The following is a 27,643-nucleotide window of genomic DNA, read 5'->3' as shown; positions in this document are numbered from 1 at the left end:
GTGTCATTCCTTGTGTGTATTGTTTTTCTTTAGTGTGTGTTTTCAATAGTTGTCAGAAAACTTGTTACTGAAATACAATACACATTATGTTTACTTAAAAATCACTTATTAAATAACATTTTTCAGTCTGGAAAGGGAAAAAGTGATTGGAGGTTTCTACAGCTAAGAATTGAAATTGAACTTTAACATGAACTTTGTCATCTGTATATATATGTATATAAAAATTTAATGGTGTCTGTCTATTATTTTTTCATGAAAAACTACTCAACTGTTAGGCTAAAATTTTGCATGAATATAGGACTATAGCTACTTTTAAATGTTTCAAAAGTTAAAGATGAGGAGCGTTTTTAATAGTTTTCGATACCAAACACTTAATCAAGTTGAATTTGTATACCACTACAAGTATTTAGAATGAAATTCTTATGAAATAATACTATTGGTATGTTTTGATATCTTTTATTGTTATAGTGATAAAGAGCTTTAATGACAACATGAATATGTTCCTTGGCAATGTTTAGTGTTAATACGGCTAAATCTTCGACCTTATTGAATTCAAAGATTAACAATATTTTAAAAAATATATTAAGAAAATATATTTAAAATATATTTCAAAAAATTCAGAATACAATAAAATTAATAAAGCAAATAATGATAATCAATAACATTTAAAACAAACTTTAAGAATAAGTAGTACTTACTCTAAAAAAGTCACTTAATATTTTCTCTTAAAAACAAATATTAATAGTCTTAAGAGCAATCAGAGGGAATACTTCTCTAAAAATATTGATTCCTACACTAAGAATCAGGCAAAAGTACAAGATGTAATATAAGATAACGCAAAATGGAGCTGAGTTTATCAGAACGTTTTGCGACAAAATAGTAAATAAACAATTTCACAACATGCTGTTACATTCCAAAGTTGACCCAGCTTGGCAACCCGGAATAATAACAAATACAATTGAAAACACTATTAAAATTTTGTTTATATTTAAAAAAAATTTTTTTTATTGTTACAAGTTACATTTTTTCTTGCATACTGCCGCCTGTGCGGCCGCACCTTGGGCCGACCGGACGACAACGACCACTACTGTAGACTACTAACTCACGACTGCTACTGAACTCACACTAATCAGTTACCGTTCCTTTTACAAGACAAAACAAAGGGGAGGCAACCCCGTGGGCCGACTGACCAATCACATTATTTCCTGAAAAATATGGCATGGGGAGACACATCACGCCACCTCAAGGTTCACCCTGATTGGCTGGCGAGACAGCGCCCAGTGAAAGTTCCAGTTTCTTGGTGCGCAGTTGTGCGTTCACTTGCTGGGTTTTTCCAACGACGCACTATCTTGAGGCGTGATAATTTCCCTGCTGGCGACAGTGTGTCGTGTCCATGCCTTCCTTTCTTTTTAATATTTTTAGACTGTTTTGAAAGTTATCTTCTAGCTATCCATACTATGCTTTAAAATATAAAAAGAACTTTAATAATACACACGTTAATTTAAAATAATAAAGTAGACAAATAATAAAACACTACTAAACATAATCTAAATTAATAATAATCATTAAAACACCAACAAAATACTTAAAATTATGCATAATAAAAATAATTATAAAAATATTCACATAAACCATTAAACATAAAATAGTTTTATTCAAATGAGAAAAAATAGAAAGAGGCGGGAATTCTGCATTGTTAATATGCTATTTCATGTCAATCAAGGTGTGATTGGTTTCCTCTTGGTTAATATGGTTGTGAAAATAGTTAAGTAAAATTCAGCCACAGGTAAAGATGTTATGTTGTTAAAAGTTCTGTTAGTTTAAAATTTTGTCAGCACCACACCACTCAGTACTGTAGGGACCACGAAAGTAGCGAGCAGCATCCCATAGTTCCAACAACAAACATTGCTCGGCATGGATTGGCAGAACGAAGCGGCGGCGGGGCGGCGCGCACGGAACTAGGCACGGCCCGGCTATATATTAGGCGTTATAAAAACATGCAGCACAGTAATGAAAGCGCAACATTTAATTGTGTATCTGTTAAAACGTAATGCCATTTTGTTACACTGAACACAATAAATAGACACTTATAATTCTAACATGACGTGACTGTAAAAAAAATTTGACTTAAGTTTTGAAACTCACCACAGTAAAGGCAGTTTTGGTTGGATCCGCAGCTCATGTAAGTCAAGAGTGGCAAAATTGCACCTCTTAGTTATGTAAAACGAGGCGATATGGAAACATTAAAATATTACCAGAGCTCTATAAGTCAAAGAATAAATACCAGTTCTTACAAAGGCTGAGCCAAACACAATGTAGCACTGTCAGTATCAATATTTTCATCACTGTTGTCCATTACACTGTTACTTGTTGATGAAAGGAATTCGTCATCATCACTGTCGTCGTGTAAATTTATTAAGAACTGGTCCATTGCCATGTCTATGATGCAGTCCGTCTTCCAGTATTCGTCTTCTAATTTTTGAACATGATTGCAGTAGCCTACCCACACCCAGTCATCCTTTGTTACAGAGTTAAGGGGCCCGCCTCGTCAGGGGTGTATGTGTGTTAGTGAGGCTGGATGATAAGCGCGACGCTCGATGGTATTTCTAGCGCGGTGTCGCCTCTAAGCACAAGGCTCTGAAATGGCGCGCAGTCTTCTCGTTGTCACAGGATAACTGTGAAATTTGAGCGGTGACCATATTTTTATATTACGGGGAAATGAAGGTAAAGGTGTAATGCAAGTCCCTTAAGTACTTTCAAGAATCTGTACCACTTGTTTTACACCTAAAAATTACTCTGAAAACATGCGTTTCAGCCATTTTAACTCTTCTAGAAATACAGTTTAAAAACATGACCAAAAATTAAAAGTACTTTTCGGGCCTCAGTGAACTCTTAAATGCTTTTCGTGAACATACCCCATTCGGATATCTTGAGTAGTTTTGAAATTGCGTTGTTTTTCCTGAAGCTCTGCACACCGTGTGTGTGACCAGGTAGGCGGGCCCCTTAACAGCATCCAGTGTGTGCGTCTGAAGTGCTTGTGCAGAGAACTCTCCCATGGTATTACATTCCCGAATGCACCTCTTTATCTTTGCCCATGCTAATTCAATAGCGTTGAACTCACACACGTATGGTGGGATTCGAATGACATGATGTCCTGTATTTTTTAAAAGTTTATCAACCCGAAATATTTTCTCCTTTGGTTTGTGTTTTTCTACTAGTTCCATCAACATACATACATTTCAGCATTTTTTCACCACACTCTACACTTCTGCGTTTTAGCCATGTAATCATTTAGTTTTTTGTACTGTATTTCGAAGGAGGCTTATCCTCTTGTTTGGAGGCGCATTGTCCATTACTACAGCAGAAGATGGCGGCAAGTTTGGTAGAACACGTTCGGACAGCCATTTTTCAAAATTAGCAGCATTCATTTCCCCGTGATATCCTCCGACTGTCGTACCTGACTTGTAAATCACTAATACCCGTGGGAGAAATCCACATTTTGAACCAATATGAACCAATATTAGCCTCTTGGTTGCATTTCCTTTAGTTACTCCCGTTACGTCATTTTTGCGTTGCCAACATTTCTGGAATATGAGATTAGTATCCACCCATGACTCATCAAGTAAAACACTTCCTTACCTTCAGACCTACACTGTCTAATTTGAGTGAGGTACTTGGAGCGCCACGTCACTATGTCAGCTTGTTCGATTAACAAATACCACCAGTCTTCGCACCGTTTCCAGACGAAGCCCATACTTCGCAATAATCTCTTGAGCGACAAAGGGCTCCACTGCCAACCTATCTTTTCCTTTAATACGGGAATCATTTTGCGTACTGTGGGGACAACTTTTTTAACCGCGTAGAATACCTGGATTGTGTCTCTTATGACACATTTATCGAAGCTGTCAATCTCAATCTTGCGTTTTTTTCGTGGCCTCCACATAAAAAAATTATGCTGTAGCAATCTTAATAATAAAAAAAACATATGCACATCTGATATATTTTGTAAAACTAACATAACCAATGATAAATTATAAATGATTAATATCATTAATGCACATACATAACACATGTTTAAAATGCATGGCTTACCTCTTTTTCTCTGGTGTTGTATGCGGTTCATTTGGCATTGCAATTTGTTTCTTTCGAATACGCATCACTGTTGCTTTGCTTACATCTGTATAATTTGCAGCACGTTCCATTGCTTTGTGAATAGGAATCGAAAGGCATTTTTCACTAGCTTCTTGATCACAAATTGATATTACTTTACTAATAATTTCTCTTTCTTTGCTGTGAATCATTTTATTACTTTTCCTACGCTTTACATTCGCCTCCATTACTCGTCGCACACTACCTGCCAATATACTTCACACGGTTAGGAAGGGAGATAGAATTTCCTATCGCATGACGCTCCCTTCCCCTTCAACCCCTACTTCCCCTGCTGGCCTTGAACCACTCCTTCCCCTTCACCCCTGCGCAGACAGCTCGCAAGATTCCTGGCCCATACAGTAACTGAGACACCTCTAGGAAAGGTTACCAATACATTTGTATCAACTGTCTTCTCTTTGAAGGCAGATAAGGAAATAACAAGAAAACTAAATAACCATCTCTTACATTAGCAAACACACTTTTTAACCTATCGTTATACATTTATTTAATAGAATTTTCTCCCACAAAAAGCTTATTACGCAAGAGCACCTCTGTGTATGTGTGATGATAAAACACTTATTTGTCTGTGTTATATTTTTATGGAAGATAATTTAAATTGTATTTTTAGCATGTTAACATTCTGTTTATAATACCTAAGTGACTTTTCTCTCTCTCCAGATTTTGTCATTACGATTGATGCAGACAGTCTTGCCGGCATGGAATGTTGATCCCACTGAAAGAGTATGCCTCTTGGAGAAACTGTTTCACCTATTAGGCTACACAGCGTTGTTCTGCCCTACGGATGCCCCTCAGACCACAGCATTAGGTATGATGGTCACTGTTACAAATTTACGTGCTAAGTACTATACGTGAAAATGTTTGTGATGTGTAGTAATATTTTGATGTTTTGTTGTTGTAAAACAATACGTTTACATTTTCCATTCTTTCATAATTTTATGAAATTATAATTGCAAATGCAGTGTTTACTTACATACGCTGTGCCATTCTGCAATGTTCTCACATTTTTTAAATGCCAAACTTTGTATTTGAGTTAAGCTCCTAAAATTTGTAACTACTGTTAAGCTTCTCTTTTTGTTAGCTCTTTTGCTGATTGGTTATATAAATTGATCAGATGTGTTCAGTTTTCATTTGGCGCCCATCCTCCCACAAAGTCCCGTTACCGGGGTGGGAGGAAAGTTAGCATAACGCTGGTAATGACGTGGAAGTGTGCTAGATAACCCTCCATGTGGCTCTTTTCTCAGCACCGCACACAAGTTACTGGATTGGGATTCTAGGCCTATGCAAATACTGGTTCTCCGATGTGAAGCAATTATTGAATCAAACGTTAAAAATATTCGCAAAGTCAAATCAAAATGCATATTATTTTTCCAGCAAAGCTGCATTACATTAAATTTAATAAATTTTTGAAGGAATGATGTAAATAACATAACATAACATAACTGTTAAAAGTAAGGTATTTAAGCTAAGAATTATACCTATAGTACATATTAATAATATTACCACTTGAAAAAATTGTCTGCATGGAGTCCATGTGCGACAGAAATGACTCTTATTTTTTTATTAGATATAGATAGAGATAAATTATTAGTATTTTATTATTGAACAAGATATAATAATTGAGATTAGCAAGGATGCGTATATGATATTAAATAAAAAATGTCTTTTTCCATGCCCTGTACTTTTGGCGCCCCTTTTGACAGTTTATCCCTACGTTGCTTTTGATAAAACCTCTTATCTGCATTTGCCTTTTATTATTTTAAGGCATGATGTTAAATGAAAAAGTCATGATCTCCAGCTGAATAAAACAAAAGAACAAAGAAACTCCAATCGAATATAAATTACATTTATAAAGTCTATCTCACAAGTCTATAAGCCCTTTTGACATTTTAAATCACAGTGTTCACATATTTAAAGACATTACACTTATATCATGTAATATATATCTTTTTTACATTTTCAGTCACACTATTCACATAAAAATAAATGATACTTATAAAGTTAATTACACAATTCAATAATTCTTTACCACATGAATAAATAAATTGTTAATATATAAATAAAAAATATATATAATATAAATAAAATAAAATATATGGTAGCTTCGTTTGTTAGCTGTTACGAAAACGGAAGATTAGACAAACACAATCAGCATTATGATAATTCTGTATCATTTATTCTGTGTCCTTTCTACCTCTGCCCTGCCGTCTCCACTTCCAGCCATTACAACTAGCATACATATATCATACTACACTATGTACCCATTCCCCCTCTCTTGCCATCTTCCCAATTGATTGTTAGTGCATGCATTAGAGTGGCGTCGCCACTGATGCAATATCCTCCTTTACCGGTTCCCTTACCCTGTACGTAATTATTAGACCTGAATTTTCGTAACTCTCAAAAATTGTAGCTCCCACAGCAAAGAAGTTTCACTTCAAAAAACTTTTTAAAAATTATATAATTAAAAAAATTGAATATTTAAAATGGAAATAGTGTGATATGTTTTATAAAGAGCCATTTATACATTACTGGAAAGAAGTATTTAGATCATAGTACCATTACATCAATTATACACTTTCATTAAAACTCCTTGTACAATAATCTCTCTTTGTACAAGTAAAATTAATGTGAATACCATTATGTATTGGCTTAGAAACAATGAGTTTTTGCAGTATAAAAAGACTATTCACAATAAAGTTACATATACACAAATTTTCTTAGCCAGTAAAATACAAGTTAAGTCTTTATGGTCCTTGTTGCAGCTTATTGCAGTGTAATAAATGACATTTGTGTCCTTCATTTTTCACCCCTTCATCCTTTATGGCTCTTCCTCCTCCCTTCCCCTTATACTAGCTCTATCTAACATAGAATACAAAGGGAAAGAATGCTATTTTTTATGCCCATGTTTCCTTTCCTGTCTTCCCCAAGAGAGAAAAGACCGCAAACTATTTCTTTGTCAATTTTTTTTTTTCAGTTTTGTCAATAAAAACTAACATGTCCTTTACAGCAGTTTTGTTGTGGATAAATGGTGCAGTAGAGTGCGGTGCCAGCTCACAACGACCAGAGAGGGAGGGAGAGCCATAAACACTGCTGCATGGCCACACGCACTCAAACACACATGGATGCACTTCAACCCCCTCTTTCACGCTGTGTTTCTGGCTGGTTTATTTTTATATTCCCCCTCTTGTCCAGAGTCAAGCCCAGCAGCAAACTTCCACGTCACATACAGGCGCCGGCTGGGTAGTCGCAAGACAGGCGGCATACGTAGCTTAACGACACTCACTCAGGAGATATTTTATTCAAAACATTAATATTTACTCGTAACATTTATTTAAAACCAACACAGGCTAGTTATTTAATCATATAGTCAACCACAACAGTGCAATGGAAATTTTTTATACCCAAGATGGGAATTTTCACATATGGGTCACAGTAAATTTTAAGAAACATAAAATTGGCATAAAATATGTGACCCATATGCGGGTAAATATGGTATGTATTCATGCTTGCGTATAAGGATACTTATTTTATGTGTCAATTTAACTAGTGGTACACCGATGCGGATACCGATGATTTGTAATCGGCGATTATGGGTACTTACCGATTAATCGTAATTGGCGATTATCTTAACGATTACTTTGCCGATTATCTACGCGTTTCATTTAATCGTAAGTATTATCTAAATAGGATATTATGATACCATTTGTTGCGATTCAGATAAATTATTTGGAATGAAGTGAAACGTTTTTAATAATACCATACATACCACATTTGGGCAAAGTGTTAGTTATACTCAGCCCGGCGTAATTAAGTGGGTTTTTACCGTGTAATGTTTTGTTTGACATTTTAGGACAAAATACTGTAATATTTATATTTATATTTATTGCAAAATGCATCTAACTCTGTCAGATCTTAATTATAAATACTTCATAAAGTTTAATAAATCTCATTGCCTCGAACAATAAAAAATAAATTTTTCCTACATGTTTGTTTACGTTGTGTCTTTTGTTATGTCTCTTGATTAGTGGCCTTGTACATTACCTACAGCCAGAGACGTTAAATAGATAGTACGTAATCAACATACTACTAGCAGTTACAGTGGATTTTATGACAATCGATCTTTTGGAGTCGTAGTAGCGGTTCAAAATCTCTGTACCGATACCTTACTGAGTTTATCACTGGGTTTTACCAACTCGTTATTGGCGTCTTTGGCAATATTATCCGATGTGTTTTTTGTGTGTGACGTGAAAAGTGAAAAAGTATTTATAATTTTATATATTCAGTCAACATAAATAAAATCACATGTGCTAGAATTGGTTATGTATCGTTTTTATAATATTATTGTAAGATGGCAAGTAGGGAGAAAAAAAGTGAAGTGTGGAAACATTTTTCTATAATTTAAGTGAAAAAAATAAAGGAACATGTTACATTGTAAAACAATAATTTATTGTGGTGGTGGTAGTGGACTGACCTATCAGCAGGGATACACTACTACTAACCTATGGAACCACATCAAGCGAATGCATCCTGATAAATTAGTGGATAAGTGTGCTAATGTAATCACAGATGATTGTGATACAGATGGGGTAATGAAATTGGCTCAAACAAAACTAACAGACATCATGGAAAAGAAAATACTGTATGATGTGAATGACACAAGATCATTAGAACTGACCCAGTTAATAGCTGAAATGATTTATGAAGATTTGCAGCCTTATGTGTTAGTCAATAATAATGGTTTCAGACACCTCATGGCCAAGACAGTTCCTAGGTATAACATCCCTTCCAGTTAACACTTCACAATTACTGCGATTCCGAAGATGTACCAAATCTTGTTATTAAATTCACATGGGAATAAAAATTATTTGTGCATTATTACACTTAAAAAAAATTTGTTCATTATAATTGGTTATTAAATCGGTATCTGCCAATTATTGCTCTCATAATCGGTAATCAAATCGGTAATCGGTAAAGTCATATCAGTGCACCACTAAATTTAATTAGTACTTTCAAAATAGAAACCACCATCTCTGCCAAAGTTTTATCTTTAAAGGTATCTAACTGAAACTGTATGAAGTACCTAATTAATTTTTTTTTATTAACTTAAGAAACATTTAACCTAATATGGTAAAGATAAAAGTTTTATATTTCAGGCAGTAAGAAAAAATTTGTTTAAATCACTTAAATTCATGTTCATTTGGTTACTAAAATAAATTGAATTTACACCACCATTCATATTTGTTGTGTGTTGAAGGGAAGACAAAGATTGTGGTGCCTCCTCAACTGCCAAGCATAAATGTTAGGCTACCGGTGCTTTTAAAGCTTTGTGTCACATTCAAAGCTTTGTACGATGTTTGAAGCTTTGTATCACATTCGAAGCTTCAAATGAAATGAAAAGAAATTTTCTTAAGTCGAATCGACTATCTAAAAGATATTGGATTAAATTCGCTTAGTCGAAGCTTCGCACAAGCCTATTGGATTACTAAAGTCTCTGTTTGGGATCCCGGTCTTGCCATCCTGATTTTGTTTTCTTGTGGTATTCCAAACTACTCGTTGCATGTGTTGGGATGGTTCCTTACTGAAGGCCATGTTCCAAGATCCCTGGTCTGTGTGATGTGTTACAGTTTCTAATAACCTTGCTGTGTACAAGACATTAAAAAACCGTATTTCCTCTTGATGTTTTGCTTGCAAGTAGTGATGGGTCAAACCCCAATTTTCTTGAATCTGAATCTTGAATTTGAATAACAAAGAGTACCTCAAATCTACCTCTCAAATCCGAATCTAGTCTTGAATAAACTACTGTACAATAAATAAAATACTGTATATGAATATGGTGTTGAAATATTCAACCGTTTGTTTGTACATGTTTGTTTCACAAGTTTCTAGTATCATTACATATTGGAATTTTATTTGTATAAACATATTTTTGATGTGGCAAAAACTTTTGACACTGTCAATCACACTATTTTGCTTGTAAAATTATCAAGATTTTGGTTTAATTGATTATTACATAATTTTCTTCTTCTAGCTTTTACAATGATAGATTTTTTTTGTATCCATAAACAGCCATCATTCTTCTTTATATGTTGCTAGTTCTGGTGTTCCTCAAGGAGGTACACTATCTCTCCTACTTTTTAATATATATATAATGTCATGGTTTTTTTTTGCAGTTATTTTTATTTGTCGTTTAAGTTTTTTTCTGTTAAAACCAGTAGCATGTTTGGCAGTAACTGGGAGTTTTGTAAATTTTTGCTAGGGTAGTTACGGTCAGGTGGTAGCTGCCCGGGAGTACGTCTGGCAGTGCATTCTTTGCCACGTTTCACTCAGGCTATCACATGATAGCGGCGTGCTGCTGTGTCGGCCCGGTTGGCATTCGGCCGTGCGTTGCTGCCTGGCAGCGTGCATCCGGTTGAGCGGTTGCTGCGCTGGCGAAAACGGTTGGTTGACGAGGGGAGCAAATGACAGCACGGTTTGCAGCCGCAGCGCGTCCTCCTTGTGAAGGATATGGCCTGGCTGCACCGCGTTTTTTGGGGTATTTTGGTTTTGGCTCTCGTTCCGGACGAACGTGCCGGACGGGTCGTCTTAAAGTTTAAGCTAGGGTCGGAGAAGAGAGTGAGGGTGGAGGGTCCTCAAGAAGGCTGACAAGTTGCAGCGGATTAAACATAGATATTGGTCTCCTTCAAAATGTAGAGTTAAATTTTTTAACCGTTTTTTGATAGTTTGACTCGCAGTGTCCATAGTTGTTCTGCCATTACATATTTGTGTTTGTGAATGTCATTAATTTTATTTGATAATGGCTGGAGGCCAGATGTTACGAGTCAATATAAACAGAAGTGTGTAAGATAAAAATAACCTAACAGTAAAGTAACAGTCAATCAAAGTTTAAGGGGCTAGCAGGCCTCGCTTATTTAATAATTGTTTTAAATAAATAACGAATGGTTACCAGATCTTGTTTGTAATATCTATTTAATAACAGAAAAGAAAGTCAGAGTATAGTCAAAGACTTTTATGCTGAATAAAAACAATGGTATTCCTTAATTTGTATCAACTCATTTTTATTTTATTATTATTTCCTTTTCATTTTGCTTTAGTTAGACTTTTCTATTATCTGAGTTTTTCATTCCTAATGGCTTAATGGTTTTATTTAAAAGTGGTTGGTAAGTGGCTGTCCACAGTTTTGGAAGTGATTCAGGTTCCCCTCTCACATGTCCCTGTGCTAATAAGAAGTGTAGGCACCCCTGATGCTTACTGAGGTAAGATTCACTAAATTCCAGGGTGGTGGAGGCTTAATTTTGAATACTTTCGGAGTACACGTTGGTCAGAAGTGTCTTATAATATTTTCAGATCATGTGTTATCTACCCAGTATCTATCACCCTTCATTCATCCATTTCATCTTTTCATCACATTTCATCATTTTCTTTTTCATAACTTCATATCCAAATTTTCACATATTCCTTAGGTCTCTCTGGAGACCTACTTTACAATATTAACAATACAATTCAGGTTCTCAATCATATTAATTCCTTAAATTATTGCTATCTACTTCAAAGTGACATTATTGGAATTGATAAATTGTATAAACTTAATCTTGTTTCTCTTAACAAAGAAAAATTTATAAGGATTTCCTTAATTAGAAAAATTCAACCCGTTAGTCATGTTTATATGCTTGATTACACTCAAATATCTGTATCTCTTAGTATAAAAGATCTTAGTGTCATTTTGGACTCATAAATTTTTTCCATCATGTCAACTCCTGTAGAACTGTAGCTTTAATTATATTACGAACGCTGTGCTGCAGGTAAACACTCAAAAGTGAATAATTAAATTAAGGCCTTGGAAGCGTCAGCCCAGTAAACAAAACAATAACAACAATAATCACAGAGGTGCCCAGACGTCGTATAAAATAATTTTATTTATAACCTCCTAGCAACTCTAGTAGGCTATGTGGATCGGGGATGAATACTAATGAAATAACAAGACTGATGGTTTGATTTATATAAGAGCCCTTTTACTTAACTAATTTACTTTTGTTTTTATCTTTTAATTACATTGGTATTAAAACATATTGATTACAAAATGGAGGGAGCCCCGGGGCAGCAAAATACATATAAAAGTAACACCATAATACCTCTTGAATTTAATACTGGTTTTAAGTTAGCTCGCAGGCTCAAAAAAAACAAAACAAAAAAAAACAATTACATTGAAATTTAATTATGTCCTGTGTCCTGGCACCGGAGGTTTTAGCAGATTAACGTCCAGAAGAAATCATTTTGAGTAGAAACTTGGAGATAAACTCGGAGTTAAACTTGGAGTGGAGCTTGCAGCTAATTTTGGAACTTGGAGCTCATTTTGGAGGCTGATTTTGGAGGCTGATTTTGGAGGCTGATTTTGGACCTCAAATTTGGACCTCAAATTGGACCCCGCCTGCAACCAAAGTCCCAAATTACTTAGACTGGTTAACAGGCGGCTAAGCCTGGGCAAGACTATGCCCAGTGAAAGGCAAAAAAAGGGGGGGGGGGGGGGGTAGGGATGACGACCACTTACCCAAAACAGCGGGGTGAAGTTCATGTCGGCTGCCTCCAGGAGCAGGGAAAGCAGCTCGCGGCACAGAAGTTCTCGATAATCATGATTAGAGAAAATGAATTTAATTTAGATTAACAAAAAAATACTATTGCGGGCAGCAAAATTTAAAAATTAGAAAATTGAGGCCTCTATGCCTTGACGTTGGCGACTACATGACGTAGTATCGTGTCTTGGAGATAAACTTCGGAGATTAACTCTCGCGGATCGCGACGCGTGGTCCCGTAGGCGAACTAAAATCGCAATCGCACAGCGACTGCTGTCAAGGTCGATTGTGACAAGCTGTCTCTTATGGGAGGGATGAGTAGAGCTCTCTGGCGGCCAAGACGAGAACCTCCCTGGAGGGTCACAGAAACATCCGCTAGAGTGCAGTGGGCGCGCTCGTGACCAGCGCTCAGAGCAGGGTTAGGGATTTTTCCCGCCGCTAGACTTCGCTGAGGGCTCTGTTTGACAAGTGGGAATGTCTTTGGGGAGGCAATGTCCCCGCCTGGGTTCACTGGGGGTCGATGCTCCGGGTTGTAGTTCCCGTGAAGCCACCGGTGGGTGATGAGGGGAGGGGGGTTTAAATTTGCTAAGTCGCCTGGGAAAGGCGTCATGTGGACCGTCCCGAGGCTTCGCCGCTGGCTGTAACTTGGTCCAGAGGTGTGCTGGCAAAACCCTTACGTATGCTTGCCTCCGTGAAATGAAAGTTGCTAGCAGTGGGGTTGGGGTAGCGTTCGCTAACGCGAAAGTCGTTCTGTTACATAGGGAAAACGTGACGCGAACCGCGGCCGGGATGCTGCGATCGCAAATCGTCAGAAAACAGTATCTAATTGAAGCCTGCGAACAAGCGCAGGTGCACTGGGTTGCACAAGATTACGTCGGAGTGTACAGTAATGGAAACGAAATAAATTAAATTAAAAATGCAAATTTATTATTTGGTTTCCTTCTTTAAAAATTAAAAATTAAATTTAAATTCGTATATTTGTGCCTGAAAGAGCCACTGAAACGGCACAATTAATTACATAACTTCTTTTGCCTCAAATTCTGATTCTATTCTTATGCTTTACTTAGCTTTAGTTGGATCTAAATTAGAAAACTGTTCAGTAATTTTGAATAATATTATAGTTCTGATAGTAAAAAAATAGAATGCGTAAAAACAAATAACTCAAACTTATAAGTCTAATACATTATCTTCTATCTAAATTATTTTTCCGTTCTGATCGTAGAACATATTTAGATTCTTGTTTTGTATACGATTGTTGTGCCTAGTTGCAAGCTGAGTGTGAGGTAGTAGCAACTGCTCTGTAGTACAGAATCATGGTGTCACCAGCCCGAGTGTCGCTGACGGCGTCCCAGTCGAGTGCAGTGGCAGAGGAGTGCATCTCCTTGCTGCGGTCCTTGCACAACTTGCCGGGCTGGAACCAAGCTCTCAACCACATCCTGTCCACTAAGCTGGTTCTGGCAGGGGACTTGCTCACCGAGGGATCCCTCTTCCACATACAGGTACATGCCTCCATGTTTCTAAACAGATTTTCACACTGATGTGCACATGCGTGTCAAATCCATCCAGTTGATCCTTGAACCCTTAAATACCATCACTGAAATGTTAATAAAGATCTCAGAATTTCACAACCATTGTCTGGAGATGATGGCAACTGCAACGTCAATCGAAACGTTGGTAATATCTTCGCCTTCAAGGCTGCTACAACTCAGAAGCCAAGCAACTCTACACTGAAAGATATTTAATCCTGCACGTTTCTGGCCATGCCAGATTATTGAACACCAATATAGTTTTAATGGCAATACCAATACAGCAAACACTGTACTGAAATGTAAACTGACGATAATGATAAACTCAGAGCGAACTAAAAACACCAGCAGCGCAGTAATGCGAACTGGCGGCCAAGGTCAACAGCCTGACTCCACCAGATAAAAATATGGAAACTCGCATCTTAAGTGGTGTCACATTACAGAATGTATTTAACCATAGATTAAATAATTGTCACTTTATTTGAAATACACCAATCCCTCACTTAGCACGACTAATTCGTTCCTAAAAATGTTCGTGTTAATCGAAATCGCGTATTCTGAAGCATTAGTCCCCATAAATATAAGGCTAAATTATTTAATGTGTTCCAAGATGTGTAGGGAAGTAATCTTTACATAATATAAATGCGTAGAATAATACTTGAAAATGCATATGTCATATCATTTATCTTTTTAAGCCTACCACCGAATACGTTAGATAAAGAAAACTTGGCACAGTGTAACGGGAGATAAGTGGTAACATATTTACCGTCAGTCAGCAGGTTGGCTTGCCCGCCCAGGCGTGACCTTCAACACGCGCGTGCGTCTGTCTGCCTGCTGTTGCAAGCAGCTGGATCCTTTGTTATTACGTTTAAAACTTAACAAAATTAAAACACTTTTATGAAATTAAGAACCGGTTTTATATAACTTTAAAACACACAGCCATATGTAAACATTTAATTTGTTATGCACACCTCTTATAAAAGCGGCTATGTAAACAAATCAGTTAACAGATAAACAGATTTAGATTTTCCCTAGAGCACAAACATAACATTAAAATACGGGTACACTCCCTATTTAACGCGGTTGTCGGGGGACATAACTTTTACCCGCGTTGTTGCATAACCGCGATGTTTCGATGTGACCAAGGTCAAAAGGCATAAAACACAGCCTGTGTTCTAATAGGTCGGCAAGCACGCACAGTATAGACGGCCCGCCTTTGTGCGGACTTTGCATCCGCAGTTTCCACTAAACACGGGTGAAAAAATAAAAATAATAAATTTTAAAGATAAATATTAAATGTTGAATTGTTTTTATTTTTCCGCATGCCGCGCACAGTTTGTCGCACGGCCTACGAGCGCGCCACACGCCGCCATACACACGTGCGGCACACAAGCTGCTGCTGCCAGTCTCGTGGTGTTAGCCACAGTATCTGCTTCGTCAGTGTCCGTAACAAAGTAAGTGCAGTGTGTGCGGTTACACACGATTCTGTGGTCAAAGTCTTCTAAAAAGAAAGGCCGTAGTGATACTTCAAACCGAATATGAATCGCAAAGTACCGAGTTTGATTGACAAAATAAAAATTCTAGATTTACTTACAGATAGCTTGTCTTTTGTAGAAGCAGGCCGCAGATACAGGAAAAAAACGATTCTAGCATTCGTACAATAAAAAAAAAAAATCGTCTATCGTGTCAAGTGGTTAAACTTTATTATCCATGGTTACAGTAAATTATAAATGGTCACATGTGGGAAACAAAAATTGCGCCAATTTAATTTTAGCGCAATCAGTGACGCCGTATTAAAAACTGTGTTAAACTTTGTCTTTACTTATTTCACCAAACGCTGTGTCGAGTTGCTGAGTGTGTGTGGCTCGGATCGGCAAGTGTTATATTCCCCAGCCTCTGTTTAAAGGTCGGGAGACCGCTACACATAAACATTTCCGGGACTTGTTTACTACCTCACGGCAAAAGTGGTACAGTATGGTTCACGTAAATATTGGACCACTGGGAATTCCTGGGCAAAGATTAAAAATACGCTAGCCGATTTACTTTACTATTTAATGTTAAAACATTATACCAAAGTAAAAAGATGAACTGGTATAATACAATGAATTACCCAATAATATTACGTCTGTAGGTTTAAGTTGTAACAAAACATTTATATACAGATGTCCAGTAAAGTACCAATTAAGATTCTGGCGTGGAATTTTAAACACCGGACTACCTGATTTGGCCTTGTACGCAGCGATGCTGCTCAGTCAAGTGACTCATGCTCTGCCTGTGTGCTGCGTGAACACATTCCCTCCCCCACTCCCCCTCTATAAGTTTCTGCCCGCTCTAATCTCTACCTCTCTCCATGTTCTCGGCTCGCCTCTCCCTACCCAGCGCTTGCCGACAACCAAGCCTATCCAACATCAATCCCCAGCCGAGTCACGCTGGATAATGTCGCTGGACGGTGGGCTTTATCAGGTCCCCTGTCCGATGCTTCATTTGTGAGATAAAGCGACGTTAAGAACTAGTGTTTCAGAAAATATCACTGGGCTGGATTGGACCATAATTTGAAAACCCTACAAGATAGAGGAATAATGTACGGAGATATCTTGTTTATAATTTTACTGCGGACATTTTCTACGCCTAGGCTTTTTTCTGCCCGATGCTTAGTTTGTTAGTTACAACGCAAAATTATCCTAATCGGCTGTCAACCATTTATTCCATTATTATTATTCATTTCTGACTGGGGGACATGGTTTGACCCGTGATATACCCGATTCCGCGATCAATTGGGGCGCGATATACCGGGAGTTTACTGTATGTACAATATGTACATATACAAAACATAAAAGTTAGTTAAATATTTTCTGGGGTGAAATTAACACTATCATCTTGCTTTTTTTTTAAAAAACGTGTCCAATTTCATCTGCTTTGGTTTCTGTACGGTACGGCCTGGTCTGCAGCCGGGCATCAACGGTACGGCCTGGTCTGCGGCCGGGCATCAACAGTACGGCCCGGTGTTTGTTTATCTGCGTGCGCATCTCTTTCCCCTCGCATTCCAAACCACTCTTCCCCCCTCGAATTCCATACCTGACGTCGCGTCGTTTCCGAGATTTTTTTTAGCCTGTGGCGATTTCGTGCTAACTGAAATTTACAGACGTGCTATTCGAGACTAGGGCATTAAAATTTACATCGTGCTAACTGAATTCGCATTAATTGAAGACGTGCTATGCGAGGGATTGGTGTACTATATTCACCCGAAAATAATGCGACCCCAAACATTTTGATTATGAGTTTATGAAAAAGACTTTATGGATTGGGAATTGCAAATTCAAGTACATAGCACTTGAAAATTATTTAAATTAATTCCATATTTACTATACCCTTTCTGACACCACTTTTGTCAGTACAGTGATGTTCGTGGTCTCTTTTAAAACATCAAGCTGCAGTTAGAAAAAAAGTTGTGTTGTAGTTTAAAAGCAGGGACTGTTCAGAAAAAAAATGTGATTACGGCCTTCATTCTGCATCTCTCATCTGTCATGCCTGTACAGAGGTTCAGGAAGCCCCCTGACTAAAGTGGCATAAGTTAACCAGTTTACTGGCAGAGCGTGTAGTTTTACACCTAAGCTATTCCCAGTGGAAATATAGAAGTTTGCGATAATAATGCGACCAATTTTTTTAGTTTTCACAGTTTTGGAAAAAATCATAGCATTATATTCAGGTAAATACAGTATTTTAATTTCTAGGAAGAAAAAATCAAAGTAAAGTATTTGAGACTAAGGAAAACACAGTCAAACACTACCCTCTCTGTAGTTTACTAGGCCTGTGTTATTTTATCTGCGGTTACTAAAAATATTGTGTTTTCTTCCAAAAATTTTCTTTGAGCCTGCAGAAACATTTATAAGGAAAAAAAAAAAGGAATTTTTTCATTATAAATGTTTAAATAGGGTGGTTTTTTCTCAATTTAAAATATTCAGCATGTTTCTTTAAAAACAAAGTTATTGTGTTTTTGCTAATATTTTATTTTATTTCTAACTCTTAATATCTAAATTTGGAATCAAGGCTATTGACAGTCAAATTTATGTTTCAGGTTTAGTAAAATGGAATTCGACAAATCACTACAATCAATACAGGAAGATGCACTTTTTTTGTACGATTTGTTGAAGTTTGCACATTTTTTTATAATCAATTGAAATTTTAACTTTTGATATTGATCTATAAATGTGACTTTTTCATAAATTACTATTCACAACTATTTGTGTTAATGAATATTTGCACAACTTTACCATTGGTACTACTTTTGAGAATTGTCAAATTTGAGGCAAGTTACTTACACAGACTATATTTGTAAGTCTTTGTGACACTTCTGGAAATTTTCTTTATTCACTTCAACTAGGATGACCCCATCTCTTGACATACCTGTTTTTACAGGATCTCTGTCAGTTATAAACACTATTACTAATCAGTAAATTCCAAATTGTGTGAACCTACACATAAGTCATTAAATCATGTTTCAGTTAAAATTATAATGTAAGATGTGGTTATAGCATAATTTTCAAATATTTTTGGGATTTGGTGTGAAACAACATACAATTTGATAGTAAATTATTAATTTTTTTCCTAGCAACATTAGCTGTTAGGGAGTTGATGTTTATCCTGGTTGTGGCTCAGTCTATTGCTCTTTCGGGGGGTAACTCAGTGTGAAGTTTTGAATCTTCAATGTTCTGTTCTGGTTTTGGGAAGATCATTGTTCCCTGATATTTTTGTTCATTTTTTCATCTTCAAGATTGGTGTGTGTGTGTGTTTGTGTGTGTGTTTGTGTGTGTGTTTGTGTGTGTGTGTGTTTGTGTGTGTGTTTGTGTGTGTGTGTGTTTTTGTGTGTGTGTGTTTTTGTGTGTGTGTTGGTGTGTGTGTTTGTGTGTGTGTGTTTGTGTGTGTGTGTTTGTGTGTGTGTGTTGGTGTGTGTGTTTGTGTTGTGTGGTTGTGTGTGTGTGTTTGTGTGTTTGTGTGTGTGTGTATATACATACATACATACATACACACACACTATCAAGAAAGGACTGATGAAACAGCTACTTGCCCGGAAAACAGTGTTTTATCTTATTGAAAAGTTATCCTCTTCCACTGTTACGTAAAAAGAAGTGTAAGAGTTAAGCCTAGCTCTTAACTTCCCCACCTTGAGAGTTCTTGTGTCAATTTATTTGTTTATAGGCGACAATATCTGGTTTTTGGACTTAGTGTCAAAATGTATTGCAACAAAAATAGCTTTCATCCAGATTGGTGGTTGTGTTCTTGAATCGTCAGTAAGTGTTTTTAAGCTACTGCTTTCACTCATTTTATGACCAATTTTTTCATTTATATTAGTACGAAGTTTCGTAATGTCTGAGAGTTGATTAAAATTATGTGTTCAGTTTGTGTGTGTATTTACTTACACAGCCCTAACTTGTATTTTTATTTTTGTTGCAATCTATGGTATTTCATTTGAAGCTGTTCTGTCTTCTTCAAATTTCATCCTTACATTTCATAATCCACACACAGTTTTTTTTTACTTTTCTAGGTATTTTTAATGCAGTCTTCATGTCAGATTGCACCACATTTGCGTATGCTCTTGATTAATATATTATACTTGCTATGGTTTTTAAACTTACAAAAGAAGCATTTCTTATTTCTGAGAGCATTTCAAACCCTACAAATTAAAAATTAACCATGTTGTTAATTTCAATGGATTTTCTTGTACCATTACTGAAACATACTCATCATACACAAAAAAGAAATAGTAACTGTCAGCAATAAGAAAACGGCCACAAAAATTGAATCAACCGCATCTATTTAAAGTATTGATTCAAAGAAAATTGCACATGTACATATAAGTATCTGTATGGAAAATGCAATCTTCTTTTCTACAGAAATCTGGTCATAGCTACATCTCATTCAACTGTGTAACTCCTTACTTGGCATATTTATAATTAATTAATTGATGTAAGTGTTGAAAAGTTGAGAAAACAGTAACGTGTTTATTAGTTATAAATTTTAGACAGTAGTTTGATGATATCTTCTTATGATTTGTGATCCAATAAAGTATCAAGAAAATAATGTTAGTTGCACTTCAGTATGATATGAGGGTTGTCTGAAAAGTTTCCGACCTCAACATGAAGATGGCAGCACTCGTCAACGAAAATTGGGGAATGTGTTTAGTCATGTTTTGGATTATACTGTTTGAAATTTCAGCCATTTTGGATGTGAATTGATTTTTTAACCATCGTTTTTGTGAGTCGATGCGCATATTTTTGTGAAAATGAAAAAAATGTGTATCAAAGTGTCATTAAATACATATTTGTTTTTGAAAGGCAATACGCCTACGCTAATTGAAGATAAGTTGGATCGTGTACACGGCGACTCTGCACCATCATTACCACAGGGATATTTCGGGCAGCTCAATTCAAACATGGCCACACCAGCTCAGGTGACAATATATGTCTGCGACACCAAAACGCGAAGGGAGAATCAGCTCCAAAAAATGCAAAGACTGTTCCTTTGGCCGGAGAAAAAACAGAGATACTGTTTTCTAGGCTAGTCATGGAATTGTCTTGATAAATTATTTTGGAAAAAGAATAACATAACTACGCATCATTACTTGACAAGCTGAAGGCAGAAATTGCAGAAAAATGTCACATTTGCAGAAACAAAAAAATTTGTTTCACCAGAACAATGCACCAGCTCACACCTCAGCGGTTGCCATGGTGAAAATCTACGAACTGCAGTTTGAACTGCTTGACCACCCTCCTAACTCACCAGATCTAAACCCAATTGACATTTTTTTTGTTCCCTAGGCTAAAAGTTGCACTCCGAGGACAGACATTTTTGTCGAATGAAGAGGCCATCACTTTCGTAAAAAACTATTATGCAGAGACTCATGCAAAAAATTGTTAAAAAACAACTGCTCGTCCAAAATGGCTGAAATTTCATACTGTATATTCCAAAACATGACTAAACACATTCCCCAATTTTCGTTGACGAGTACTGCCATCTTCATGTTGAGGTCGGAAACTTTTCAGAAAACCCTCGTATATCTACTAATTTTAGATATAGCGACAGTGCTGCCAGAAATCAAGTTTGCATAAGGAGTGTAGAGTTTTAGTTTCAAAGAAAGTTATCTAATCTTTACTTATACTTATATATTTTAAAGTTAATTAGTTTCACTTGAAGTTTTTGTATGATATAAAATCAATGATATTACTCAGAATTTTTGGATTATGGTTTTGACAATTTATCTTGCTTAATCTTAATTTTTAGAGATTATTTTTATATTTTTTTACATGCCAGTTGATTATGGTTGAAAACAATTTGAAACGCGTGAAACCATTTAATCACAGAAAATTATATTTAATGTTAAAGCAATTGAGTTGTAGAACAAAAATTTTGTAATTTTAAAATTATCTTTGCAATGGTAAGTTCTTCCCATAGTTATATCAGTGCTCTATGAAAAATTTATAAATTGAATAAGTAACTTCTTTCTTTTGTCTTAATTATTTATGAATTTTTGGGATAGTGTATAAAAATACTTTAGACTGAGTGATTGGTTCTTTTTGGAACATATTTTTTAGTCAGTTTGTTTTCATCACTGATTTTAACAAGAAGTGTGTGATAGTAATCAACAATATTAATATATTTTCAGCTGTCATACTCAATTACTGAGGAAATAGCAGTGAAGAATGATACTCCGGATATATATGCAAGAAATAATTGTGATTTGATAAAGTGGTTAGTTACTGGATTCTTAAGATGCCACGACTTTGTAGAATAATTTATTTGAACATTATGAACTGATAGCAACACGAGGATTAAAGAATACAGACTATTGAAACTGTCAACATGTTAAGATATCCAATTGTGGACGAATAGATGAATAATTATGTAATAAGAATATTACATTGAAGAATTGTAGTGTCATCATCTGTCAGTCAGAAATTGATACGATACTTCGTTGTGTTGTAACACAAGAATCGGTAACCCAGTTCTACAAGGATCATATACCGACAAAGGAAACCCAGACTTCTACAAGGGTCATCTACCAAGGAAGGAAACCCAGAGTTATACAATTATTGTCTGCATATGGAGGTAACACTGAGTTCTACGGTGGTCATCTGTTGACGAAGGAAGACCCAGAGTTCTACAATCATCTTCAGCAATACGAATGAAAGACATAGTTGTACAACTGTCATCGACGATGAAGAAAGTCTAGTAGAACATTGAGTGAGAGAAATGGATAATCGCAACCTTACCGATATATGTTGAGAGAACAATTCTCTCATGTTATGTACTTGTTGAATGTAGTGTGATGAATTTGTGCCTTTAGAATTGAGTTTGGATAACATTCAGATTGATTAGTTGGCTTATATTTTGTTGTGCTTGCTATACTAACATTTTAATTCAAGTACTTTCTTTACTTATATTAAATGAATTAAATTTTATGTCAATTTGCTATCACTATTTGAACACTCGGTGGATACCTCAGAAACAGGATTTTATTTCATTTAAACACTATTGCTCAATAGACCGAGGTTAAATACTAAATAAATACTCATGTAAGAATCTGTAAATACAAATAGTACACAAGTATTACATGTGAATATCATGAGCTAGTATAATTATTTAAAAAAAAAGAAGAGAGAATTGAGTTTGAATGTTATCAATATGAACATGATCATGGTATTTCAGGTATTTCAGTTAAGCATAACTTATTTGTTTGTTATGTTGTTAAATTCTGTGCCGACTTTAGACTATATAAATAGTTATTACCATTATAATGACATATTACAATTTATTACTTCATTTTTAAATATTTTTAAGAATGAAACTAGTTTGTGTGATATTTATAATCTTTGTGTTGGTGCTCACTAATGTTAAAGATAGTTTACATTTCTGAGTTTTTAAAGAGTTATCTTTATTGCTGGTCTAAGGTACTTGCTTAAGTGTATTCACTTCAGTTATAGCAAATAATAGTCTTTAAATAATTGTGGTATAAAGAAAAATTGACGCCATTACTTGGGACTAGTATAGAAAAGTACCCGTAGAAAAGTAATAAATTTAGGGTGAAAAACAAATTCCTCTTAATTGTTGTATTGATTACTTTCCATTTGTTTGCCTAACATTTGGGCACTGCTCTTTTTACAGGTGAATGAATGTGAAATAGAACAAAGTATGGCAATACAGTCATCTGTCATGGCAGCACTCTCGGTGGTTGGCGGCATTGACATTAGGCCTAGGATTGGGGGGCTTGTGTACATTGACAGTTTTGGTGAAGGTAGGTATTGTACTGCTTTATAAAATGGCTTCTAAGAGACATTTACTAATTATTGAAATAATTATAGAGAGTTGCCTTCTGTAAACCACTTTTATTACATCTTAATAAAGTGTTTGTTATATGTAATATACAGGATGAGTCTGAATTTTACCGACTAATTTAGGCTGCAGGGTTCATTATGTAAAAATGAGTTGGAAAAAAAAAAGGCGTATATTTAAATTTTTAAAAATTTCCATCGTTGAAAAACTTGTTACTTCATTAAATTATATTTTTGTAATAATTGGATGTAGCAAAAATCATTAAAAAAATATGGAAAATAAAGTTGTTACCCTTATTTATTACTATGAAATCATTTCATGATAGTGACAATTTTTGCAGTAGTTGTAGAAATTTGTATAATTAAACATTATCCGGAAACTCGGTGTACTTTCTTAAAAATTAATATATAATTTAAAATAAAAAGTTTGTTTAGCTCCAACTTGAAAGGTATGTATCAACCTTGGGAAGCAGTTTAGACCATAAATGTATATTTTTCAGCTTATTTAGTTGAAGAAAGATCTTTAAGCACTTTGTTTCATTCACATGTAAAATAATTTTCTACGTTTCTAATAAATGCTTAAAAGTAACGGGCAAGCATTACAAATATTCACAAATAATAACTCACTAATAATTTTTGCAGTGTACAAGTTCGCCATTTAGCTATTATGCCAAATAATGAAAAGTAATACTGTAGCTAAAAATAAGTTATAATGTCTCTTTTAGATACATTAAAAATGAATTGGAAGGGTTTTACTTTGTACGGTTGTGTACAGATTTAAAGTGGAATGACACGACTGTCAAAATATTAGTGAGTTTTAAACCACTTGTATATTTACTTACTTTGTTGGGTCCTCAGTGCAGCGATCACTAATGCATCACGTTCTTGTGAAAAGGGTCATGTGTTTGATTCCAACACCTTGGCATGAGTCATGAGCACTGAGTTGGTACAAGTGGTTCGGAACGGGTTGTTACCACAACCCCAAAATACCATAACGCCGAATGTAAAAATTGACCACAATGCTGACAGCTAGAAAACTGCTCTGTACCACAATGCCGAAATAACAACTGAATGAATTTGTGTGTGTTTCTTAAATGTACCTTAACGCCGAAATACCACAATCAAACCTAACCTTACCTAACCTAACCTAATCTAGCATAATATAACCTAATCTAACTTAACCTAGCCTATCCTAGCATAGCCTAACCTAACATAGCCTAACCTAACCTAGTCTAACCTAACCTAGTCCAACCTAACCTAGTCTAACCTAACCTAACCTTTGTGGCAGTCCTGCAACGACATTTTTCGGCGTTAGTGCAATTCGGCGTTGTGGTAATTTGGCGTTGTGATACAGAGCAGTTTTCTAGCTGTCGGCGTTGTGGTCAATTTGGCATTTCAGCGTTGTGGTATTTCGGCATTGTGGTGCGTCCCCGTTCGGAACTTACTGTAATCTTAAAGGTCCCATCGCCTATCTATCCTAATTTTTTTGTTCTAATGTTTAATATTTTTTCTCGTGATTTTTAATAAATTCATAACATAACTATAATTCATGTTTTATGTAAAGTTTTTTCTATTAAACAAGTCCTTATTTAATGGTTTTTATGAACTTAAATGCAAGTTTTAATGACAATTGTAGAATGTACTGAAATCAAAAATTATGTGGTTTGCAGTTTTTGATTAACTGTTACTATGTAGCAAATGTCTTCAAACCATTTATTTTTAGTATATTATCATAAAATAATAAAAATTAGGTTTTACCAAAACTCTAAAAACCTCAGGTTTCCATGAAATTTGTTGTGTAGAAAAATGGGTGCATGTACTTACCTGCACACTTTAAAAGTTTGACTTAACTTGGCATAGTAAAAAATAACCTTTAATTTAGCATGAAAATAATTAATATAAATAAAATAAAAGTACTGGAGTAATATTATAAATATATTTAGTAAAGTATAAATATAAACCAATTAAAAAAATTAATTAAATACTTAGCGATTAATGTATGCATGTAGTAATTTAATTATATAATTGAGGAAATTAATAAAGATAATTTTATTAATAATGAAAATAAATAATATATTTAATGTTTAATCTAATTTTTAAATTTCATTTATTAAATAATAATGTAATAATGTATAATGTAAATAAATTGTACATATGGGAATATAATTTCACTTACATACTTGAGGAAACAAATTATTAAACACAATTTCTATCATAATATTCACAATAAATGTTTTTAATTATATGGATTAGAATTCAATATCAATCTCTAAAGTATATGATTTAAAGCATATATATAATTTTTATGTGTATCTAGCCTTTTTTCGTGTCAATGTTTGTTGCATGCTGTACATGCATATTAAATATTCATTCTCAACATTTTTTCTAACACGTCTATAGAATTATAACCTAACCTCACTTATATAAAGACACTTGGAAAAGTTTATAGACATTTTTTTTGTTAATAGTATTCACAATAAATAATTTTTTTTAATGATATGGACCAGAATTCAATATTAAACACTAAATTATAAGACTTTTAAAGCTATATATAATTTTTTTTGTTTGTAGGTTTTTTTTACGTCCTTTGAAAATTTTGTGGCATGTTGTGCATGCATTGTAAAAATTCACTCATCTTTTTTTTATAACGCGCCCAAAGAAGAATAACATCAAAAACTTTTAATAAATATTTTAGTATGGTCATATTATAAATTTATGATTTCAAATATGTGCAAAAACAAAAAAAAATATATATATATATATATTGGAAGCAAAATAATTTAGGAGGTACCATCCCTTTAACCTTGTTCACTATATACAATTTGAGCCACACTGAAAGACTAAACTTGTGACACTTGTAACACGAGCCTATAGACACTGTTATATTCCAGGTTGGCCTTGCAAAACAACCCAGAAAAATAACAAGACAGTTTAAAACTCATTATTGTAGGTAGTTACTTAAAGATTGTTTTAAATTACATATTTTAACCAAACTGAGTTAATTGATAAAATTGTTATTTTGAATAATAAAAGTATTTTCATTTTACTTTGTTTATTACTTTCTCAAAAAAAAAACACAACTTGAACTGACACACACAATACCAACCGCAGTTCAGTACTCTGATCAAAGTTCATTCATTGGAAAAGTTTAAACTGGTCAGATTATTTTCTGATAAAAAAAAATTACAGTACATACCAACACAGTTCCAGTTGGACTTCACAGCTTCCTGTCGCTTGATATTAAAAAAAAAATTAAGTCCCTGGCCTAAGTTCACTTAACCAGGTATGTCCTCCCGTGGGCTGATGCCACGGTCAAAATTCTAATTAAATAATGTCTGAAAAAATACTAATAAAAAAAAAAAATAAGTTTGCAACTAGGCCAGGCTCTGACCAGTAGGTGTTAAATTGTATTTTAATACATTCTCTTCATGAGTTGCAGACAAGGCACCGCACGTGGTGACCGTCAAGCGACAACTGCCTTGCACCACACAGATACCGTCCTTTACAAAGTTATAAACACAGGGAGGCAACCCCATGGGCCAACTGACCAATCGCATCACAGTATTCAGTATCTGACCATATAGGGAAATTGTGCTTGCAAATTTTATTGAGTGAAAATCTGGAAGGGTACATAACACTACTGCACAGCTCATTCTGATTGGCTGGCGAGGCAGCGCCCAGCAAAAGTTCCAGTCTATTGCTGTGCAGTCATGCACCCACGTGCTGGGTTTTTCCAACAACGCACTAACTTGAGGTGTGCAAAATAAATTGCTGGCTACAGTGTGTCTTGCCTGTCTTTCTTTTTTTTTCCAATATTCTAGAATGTTCTAGAATGTCAGTATTGTTGCCCATAGTGGGCTTTATAATTATTGTATAAATGTATTTAATAGACATATTAATTTTAACTCACTATACAAATTAGATTGATAGAATAATAATAAAAATATAACATTCAGCATTATGTAAAACCTAACCCAAATAATAATATTAAAGCAAAACAAAATACTTTAAATGCCTGTGCATAATAAAAGAAGCATATGTATAAATTAATTACGAA

General features: G+C 35.1%; 1 protein-coding gene across 2 annotated transcripts in view; it reads left to right on the top strand.

Moving 5' to 3' along the window:
* The window catches only part of LOC134543153 (E3 ubiquitin-protein ligase HERC2), a 374,433-nt gene that overhangs the window by 179,709 nt on the left and 167,081 nt on the right, over window positions 1-27,643 (top strand). For both annotated transcript variants that reach the window (XM_063388026.1, XM_063388017.1), the window contains exons 37-39: window positions 4,828-4,975; window positions 14,061-14,233; window positions 23,420-23,549. In XM_063388026.1, the coding sequence (XP_063244096.1) occupies window positions 4,828-4,975; window positions 14,061-14,233; window positions 23,420-23,549 (451 nt within the window). The remainder of the gene's footprint in view (window positions 1-4,827; window positions 4,976-14,060; window positions 14,234-23,419; window positions 23,550-27,643) is intronic.

Source organism: Bacillus rossius, chromosome 1 (genome assembly GCF_032445375.1).
Source record: "Bacillus rossius redtenbacheri isolate Brsri chromosome 1, Brsri_v3, whole genome shotgun sequence".
Lineage (NCBI taxonomy): Eukaryota > Metazoa > Arthropoda > Insecta > Phasmatodea > Bacillidae > Bacillus > Bacillus rossius.
The sequence above is the reverse complement of the archived record's forward strand: the minus strand, read 5'-3'. Positions and strand labels throughout refer to the sequence as shown.